The following is an 8,648-nucleotide window of genomic DNA, read 5'->3' as shown; positions in this document are numbered from 1 at the left end:
TATATATATATTTAAAAACCAAAATAAAATTTTAATGAGTGTAAATAGAGAAAATAAATTTTGAATATAAATAAATTTCACCTTTGTGAATAAGATTTATTCACAATAAATAAGATTTATTTAGATTTAATTAATAACCGTGGAACTATTTCTCTACAAGAAATAAGTGATTTTCAAAAGCAGGAAAATTTATTCCTAAATATCAAGTAATGGGACAAGAGAAAAACTTAATTTTCCTTAATTTTAGTTGGGACAAAATTCAAGCTACCAAAAACATTCTGAGTTGTTGTGGTTGTATATGTACTGTGGAAGGAAAGGGCGGGTCTAATTTGTGGCACCAGGATGCATATAAACAGACAACCATTAAACATTGCTCTCAATGCACTATGAAAAGTATATATAAACTTATATACATAACAAACATTTATGATAGCCTCGTCTCTGTTGACCTGGTCATCAGTACTCTGACACATTTTCTATGTCTATGTGAGCAAATTTCAAATTTGCTCACAGATGTATTTTCAACATCTGTAGTCACAGTCATTTGCACTTTCTGCCTATTTCTTTCTAACAGCTGTTTTTTTTGGGGGGGGAGGGGTTTAAAAAGGACAATTTTCCCAATTCACAAATGATGATCTGGGAGGAAAAGTCTTTGTCTTCCTATAGTAAATATGGTACATCTGATCAAACGTTGTTTCTGAAAATTGTGTCTTGGAAAGCTAGATCTGGCAGCCTATCCTATTTACTTATGCCATCCTATCAATAGCCTTTTTGCTCTGAATCAGCTAAGATATACCTCAACATAATAAAAAAGAAAGCAACAATCTGAGATCCTTTCCAGTGCTATAAACAATTGCTGATTTGGGCATCTATCTTTTATTGTTACAGATATTGTAAAATAAAAAATGAAGATAACTGGTCTCTTACTCATCTCGTTATGGAGTTTCTCCTGGGCTCGTCCTGTAAGTAGTTGCCAACATTTTACGGTGATTCAAAATATTCTTCCAAAAGCTTGAAATGACATTTGACCCTCTAAGCCAAATTCCCTTTTAAGAGATTGATTGATTGACTGATAACATTTGTACAGCCACTCTTTTTAAAAGCAGATTCTGAGTAGCTCATAATAGATGTACAGTAAAAATATTTATTCCCCCTTCTAATATTTTCAGGTATCTAGACACCCAGGTGCACACCACAGCAACTCCAAAGAACACTGGGTAAGTAAATCAACTTCAATATTTGTTTTCAAACTGAGATTATTTAAGAAATTGTACTTATAACTTCTGTGCAAAATCAGAGGGTAAACAGGTGTGGAATCTTTGTGGGACTGTTGAAAGGACTGTATTTAAATAGGAGATAGGTGGTGTTGTATGGTGTAGGGAGGGCTGTTCAATTTTAACATAGATGGCTTCATTGACACCCCCCCCCCATCTATGTTAGAATTGCCCTCTCTCAACAGAGAGGGAGAGATACAACACAACCTGTCTCCTGTCTACAACATAGTCCTTTTAGCAGTCTCAAGAAAGTTCCATTCCTGATTCAAGTGACCCTGAGATACAGATAAACCCCCAAATGGTCTCAACGACTCTCAGAAAGTTAACAACTGGTCCTCAGAGCGACTGCAAAGAATATAAATCCTTCCATTTCCCTTCCAGTCAGTTAGAATTGAAGAAGCTTCTTGGATGAGAGGTGAAATATTTTCAGAGAAAAAACCCAAGAAAGACCAGTTGCCTTTTGGGACAATCATGACCTGATGATTGAAAATCTCCATAGACAACTCTTCATATCCCTTATTCTTTCCTGTCTACTTTCAACTATTCTTCTTATGCTCACTCATAATTTTTTTCTCTCTCCTTCACCTGTTGTCTTGGGCTTTCTTGCTCACTGTGTCTCATTCTATTACTCACTTGATCTATTTCTTGCTTATCACTTATCTGCTCCATTGCTTGTTCCCTCGTTCATGCAGTCTGTCACCTGCTCTGCTATTTCCTTGGTTGCTCACTCCACCGCTGACATCTCACTCATCCTCTCTCTTACACAACAACCTATCCTCTCCTCTCCTGCAGCCTTACCTTGCTTTCTCTCATTTTTTTTAAAGCTGCAGTGGGGGCTTCTGACAGTTGTTAGGGAGTGGACTTTCCTACTTCGGCCAGTGCTGCTCCAATGTCCAAGCTGCTGATCAGAGTTCATCATTCTAACCCATGTAAACTTTGCCTCTTGAGCTGACATCTGCATCCATCCTTCTGGCCACCCAGAAGGGCCTTAAAACCTGGTTCTGCCAGTTGGCCTGGGGCCAACTACGCTGAAGGTGATGGATTGAGTGAGAGAAAATAGTCCACCCATCCCATACCGTTCGTGCTCTTGATTTTAATCTTTTATTTATTTCACTGTTGTTAATTTTAATGCTTTTAATGTTTGTATATCTATTTTTGATGCTATTGTAAGCTGCCCAGGGTCACTCAAGATAGTGAGCTAGGTGGCAAATTAATTAATTAATTAATTAATCCAGAACTCTTATAATGCCCGCCTAGTGCTTCTTGTGAGCTCAGCCAAGTGGACATGGAGGGAAATTGTTAAAGAATCCTCATCTCCTATCTCCCAGCTCACAGATTGCAAGTTAGCGAGGTGGATTTGTTCTTCACGAGGGATGCATTGCAAATCCAATGGATTGTGATGTGCCAAGATTCTGAATCAGCCTTGCACATACTATGAATATAGTCCCTCCTATTGTAAAGAATGAGATAAGATTCTTTACATAAAAAAGGTGATGAAATCTCCTTTCTGAGTTCTGTCTTGCCAGCAGAACATCATCAGGTGCTATATTCCTTGCAACATCTGACATTAAATTGCTCTTGGGATGACAACAACAACAACAACAACAACAACAACAACAATAATAATAATAATAATAATAATAATAATAATAATAATAATAATAATAATAATAATAAAGTTGGAAGGGACCTTGGAGGTCATCAAGTCCAACCCCCTGCTCAGGCAGGAAACCCTATACCATTTCAGACAAATGGCTGTCCAGTCTCTTCTTAAAAACTTCCAGTGTTGGAGCATTCACCGCTTCTGGAGGCAGGTTGTTCCATTGGTTAATTATTCTAACTGTCAGGAAGTTTCTCCTTAGTTCTAAGTTGCTTCTCTCCTTGATCAGTTTCCACCCGTTGCTTCTCGTCCTGCCTTCAGGTGCTTTGGAGAATAGCTTGACTCCCTCTTCTTTGTGGCAGCCCCTGAGATATTGGAACACTGCTATCATGTCCTCCCTCGTCCTTCTCTTAGTTAAACTAGACATACCCAATTCCAGATTATCTTGTTTCTATATTATCATATGAATATGTACAAAATATATCTAGCAATGCATCCTCTTATTTCCATTTCTTGGATAGTCTATTTCAGTTGAAGAAGGCTTGAACAGGAGAGCTGATTCCACAGATCTTAGCAATGAAGATGCTGGAGACAGACTAAGCTCAAGCACGGAAGACAGAAGAAGAGATCTTGGTGACAACAGCTGTGAAAGTTGTGAAAGCAACAGCTTCCCCAGGGAGGTTTCCAGCAGTAGCCTTGAGAGCTTTTCAGAAGCTCATGAATGGAGCACTCAGGACAATGAGGAGAGAGGTTATTTTGGACATCAGATGATCCATAGGAAAAGGGCAGACAACAAGGATTCCCACTATCACCAAAAGGAAATAAATAAGGAGAACTCTGATGACGAATCTGCTGGCAGAATGTCATTGGTAGGTCTTAAAAACATTCTTTTATAAGCAGTGAGGTGCAATGGATGGAATTGTTTTGACATTAGAAAAAAAAAATAGGAAGCTAAGAACAGTCAACATTTAGTGATTCAAAATGCAATTAATTTAGGGCAGGGGTGTCAAACTGCCGGCCCGCAGGCCGGATGTGTCATGCCAAAACTGTGCCCACCCTATTGCTGGCAATGGAAAAAAAGTCATGATACGTTGTGACACATCACGTGACGTTGCGAGTTTGATACCCCTGATTTAGGGCATAGGGAAAGAGACCAAAGGTATATGAAAAACTATAAGAAGGTATGTGTGCCTATTTTCTGACATTATGATTTGTGAAAGATTTAGAGTTGCAAAATGAATTTCAAGGACACCATGGATTACATAAGTGGAAGTGGCTGCCAGCTATTCAGAAACAAAAATAATAGTTTAAATATAAATCACTAAACATGCAGTGTTATTATTATGATTACAAATCATACATTTTATGCCATTGCCTTAGGAAGGCCCTTCAGTAAAATAGGAAATAATGTTCTATACTTTAAAAATGCAGCTATGAGATGCACTTTTGTGAATGAAGCTGAATAGAAGCCAGAGCTACAATTATTCTATGACGACTATAAAGTCTTAAAATGACCCTATGTTGTTTTTCCCTTTATTTGTCTTGTGGCACAGGAGGACCGAAGCGAAGGCCATCTTTTTGGGGTTAACAAAGAATCCAAAGAACAGTTTGATGTTGAGAATGATGGCATGGTTTATACTCCAGAACAAGTCCTTTATACTTTTGTGGAGAAAGGGGGAAGTGATCTAACAGCTGAAGAAGATACCAGTGGTGATGACTCTTTAGCTGGAAATAATGATGAAGACCCTGGGTACACTAAATCTCCAAGTGAGGCAGATGCTCTGCGACCTCCAGCAACTCATGGAGACCAAGATGGTGGTCATACCGGAGGCCGACATTCTGATGATAGTAGCAGCAGTAGCAGTAGCAGCAGTGAAAGCAGAAACTTTGAGAAAGAGGACAATCACATTATTGATTATGGCAGAAGGCATGGAAGTGATAGTTACAGTAGCAGCCAAGAGGACAGATATGGTTTTCAAAGTGAAGAAATGCAAGGAGATGAGCCAAGGACTTTTGAGAGCCATGACAGTGATTCCCACATGCTTCCTGAGGTGATTCATTCAAAAGAAAGCAGCCAAGAAATCCATAGCAATAGCAAAGCAGTAGAACATTCTGAAAGAAAAGCATACCATTTTGTTGATGGTGATTCAGATGAAGATAACAGCCCTGAATATGAACAGAACAAATCCTTGAAAGAAGATGATGATAATTCTGAAGTAGACAGCCAACTTGTAGAAGATATTAGTCAATCAATAGAAAATGTCCCCAGTCAATCCAGGGAAGATGAAACTAGTGATTCTGGGAAGTCTGTAGAGAGCTCATCCAGGGGACAATCTAGAGAGAACCTCAACAGCCATTCTAGAGAAGATATGCATAGCCAATCCAGAGAAGATGATAAGCACACCCGCTCCAGGGAGCATGATAAGCACAACCAGTCTAGGGAAGATGATAAGCACAGCCAGTCCAGGGAAGATGATAAGCACAGTCAGTCCAGAGAACATGATAAGCACAGCCAGTCTAGGGAAGATGATAAGCACAGTTGGTCCAAAGAAGATGCAATCAGAGGGCATAGTCAGAGCCAGTCTAAAGAGAACATGGGCAGCCATTCCAGAGAAGACAAACATAGCCAATCACGGGAAGATGATGTTCATAGTCAGTCCATAGAACTCTCTAGACAATCAAGAGAGAATGAAAACACAGTCTCTAAAGAAAATATAAAGAGTGACTCCACTGAAGATACCAGAAACTCCCAAGAAAAAGTTGTGCAAAAGTCTAAAGAGACAGAAGAGGGATCAAATGAGCACAGTCCTAGCAAATCTCAGGAGAGTCACTCTGTTGAAAAAGCAGGAAACATGCCACCAAGAGCTGCTGAATCCAGAGAATTCAAGTGGCATCACAGCAAATCAAGTGAGAAGAGCTCTTCTATGGAAGAGAGTGAAGAATCAGCTGAAGACACAAAAGAATCCATTGAGGATGACAGCAAATTGTCTCAAAGTTCATCATCTGAGAGCAGCAAAGTATCTGAAGAAAGTGCCAGCAGTGATGACAGCAAATTGTCTCAAAGTTCATCATCTGAGAGCAGCAAAGTATCTGAAGAAAGTGCCAGCAGCGATGACAGCAAAATGTCTCAAAGTTCATCATCTGAGAGCAGCAAAGTATCTGAAGAAAGTGCCAGCAGCGATGACAGCAAAATGTCTCAAAGTTCATCATCTGAGAGCAGCAAAGTATCTGAAGAAAGTGCCAGCAGTGATGACAGTTCAAATGAAGGGAACGATCAGCAAAGTAGATCAGCAGAAACCAGTGAATCCAAAGAGGAAGTCAGTCGTTCTATTGAAAGACCCAGTCAATCCAGAGAGGATACTATGAGCCAATCTGACAGCATGGAAGACAACAGTTGGTCAAGAAGCAAGGAGCTTGAAAGTCGAAAACTAATGCTTGACTCTTACCATAACAAACCCTTTAGTGATTATGACGATAACGATTGCCAGGATGGGTATTAATTTAATGCATGAAAAACAAAGAAACCCAACTTTGTTCAGTAGGTGGAGGTCAGAATTCCTTCTTTTAATTTATTTAATTGTTTTAGCAATGTGAAAGTTGACAGGTAGTAATGATAATTCTAGCGTCTCCAATGAAGCACAAATGCACCTGAGAAATGTCAAAGATGAAATCAGTTTCTGCAAGATTTGATATGCTTTGATGGCTGTGGAATTAAGTTCAAAGAGAAACATGAATTATAGCTGGGTGATAATTCTCAGAATAAACAACTGAGAAATTTTGTAGAAACTGAAAAAGTTTGGATAACAGTGGCAGCTGCCAGTATGTTTCCTTCACAAACTCGGCTGTCATTCAATACTTTTTTAGGGGCTGATATTCATTTCTTTCACACAGGCCTACTAAAAAAAGATTCAGTTTACACACATGCGCATGCACATATGTGTTCACAACAATCCAAAGACACGTGGGCGACTGTTGTTGTAAATTGTGCCTATGATCAATTTAAGAGGAAATTTTCTCCTTAAGTGCACAAGCTTCCCGCCATCATCATCATCATTATTTTTTAATAAGCATAGATACCCTGCCCCCTAATTTGCACTGCTGAAATCTGATGGCACAACACAGGTCATCCCAAGCTAGAAAACATCCAACAACAAACCTTTTTAAAAAATGCAGATTTCAGTCCCAATTCTTTGTCATGATGTCAGCAGATTGTCAGCACACTTCCTATGGGTTTAGAGGAAGAAGAGGAATAACCCTTGGCCAAATAAAGTTGTCTAATGCTAGCTTCTTAATGCAACATCTTCTCCATCAAGGTCCACCCATCAGAATGAAGGTTAATATCTTAGAATGTGTTTGGTTCTTGCTATCCTACCATGGAATGCCTACCATAGATATTTCTATTGAAATATTGGATAATATATAGATGGGGAAAAAAACTATTGCAAGATGGGTTGGCTGGCTGGGTGCTCAAACATGCTTCATTTGTGTTTAGGGGCAGGCTTCCCCTTGAAGCAAAGCCATCCTTATAAGGAATCCTTGCACCTTTTCACGGAATGCTTAATGACAGTAGAACAACATAGGTACAACATTTGTGTATTAAGATTAGACTCAACGGCTTGTGACTAAGTGGCACTTAAAGAAATTTAGTTACTACAGGGACTGCACAGAAGGAGACCAAGAGAATACATGTCCTATGTTAAATTCCAAAACACTTCAGCTGGTCTGCAGCCTTAGAAATATCATTAATAATTGGGATGTATGTAATATTTTGTAATAAATGTATAGCTGTATTGGAAAATATTATATTTTAATCCCTTCTTTTTATACAAGTGGACTTAAATTAAAAATAAACCAATCCTCTTCTTAGCAATAAAAGTTTTTTTTTTAAACCAAATAATTGATTGTCTGCTTTTTTATTAAGATTTGAATTCTGGAGTGTCACAATAATAGCAGAACACACACATATATGTGGGAAATAGAAATGCTTCCTTCTCATACACTAGTTTTTAAGCAAAAACATTTGAAAAAGTAAGGAGAATCAATGGAATAGCTTGCCTCCTGGGGTTGTGGGTGCTCCATCACTGGAGGTATAATAATAATAATAATAAAGTTGGAAGGGACCTTGGAGGTCATCTAGTCCAACCCCCTGCTCAGGCAGGAAACCCTATACCATTTCAGACAAATGGCTGTCCAGTCTCTTCTTAAAAACTTCCAGTGTTGGAGCATTCATCGCTTCCGGAGGCAGGTTGTTCCACTGGTTAATTGTTCTAACTGTCAGGAAGTTTCTCCTTAGTTCTAGGTTGCTTCTCTCTTTGGTTAGTTTCCATCCGTTGCTTCTTGTCCTGCCTTCAGGTGCTTTGGAGAATAGCTTGACTCCCTCTTCTTTGTGGCAGCCCCTGAGATATTGGAATACTGCTATCATGTCCCCCCCCCCTCCTTCTCTTCATTAAACTAGACATACCCAATTCCAGCAACCATTCCTTATATGCTTTAGCCTCCAGTCCCCTGATCATCAGATTTTCAAAAATAGGCTGGACAACCATTTGAGTGGGATGATATAAGACTCCTGCCTCCTGCCCTGGATTAGAAGACCTCCAAGATCCCTTCCAGCTCTATGATTCTATGAAAATTCGAGGGGAAACAGGTTTTCAAAAATTATGCACCCATAACTAGGCCTACAACCAGATCTAATTCTCTTAGATAACATTTTGAAATTTATTGGAACAAGCAACTTAGAATGTCCCAAAGGTGCTTTTCAAAAGGTAATTGGACTT

At 39.1% G+C, this 8,648-nt stretch overlaps 1 protein-coding gene across 1 annotated transcript; it reads left to right on the top strand.

The window, feature by feature from the left end:
- The first annotated feature begins 905 nt into the window (after positions 1-905).
- DMP1 (dentin matrix acidic phosphoprotein 1) lies at positions 906-7,711 on the top strand. Its single transcript, XM_015819312.1, has 4 exons — positions 906-962; positions 1,170-1,217; positions 3,396-3,743; positions 4,428-7,711. The coding sequence occupies exons 1-4, from the start codon at positions 906-908 to the stop codon at positions 6,372-6,374; spliced, it is 2,400 nt and encodes a 799-aa protein (XP_015674798.1). The 3' UTR covers positions 6,375-7,711.
- Positions 7,712-8,648: the final 937 nt, after the last annotated feature.

Source organism: Protobothrops mucrosquamatus, unplaced genomic scaffold, assembly GCF_001527695.2.
Source record: "Protobothrops mucrosquamatus isolate PMUCROS unplaced genomic scaffold, P.Mucros_1.0 scaffold893, whole genome shotgun sequence".
NCBI classification, from domain to species: Eukaryota; Metazoa; Chordata; class Lepidosauria; order Squamata; family Viperidae; genus Protobothrops; species Protobothrops mucrosquamatus.
Note: the sequence above shows the minus strand (reverse complement) of the source record. Positions and strands in the feature narration are given on the sequence as shown.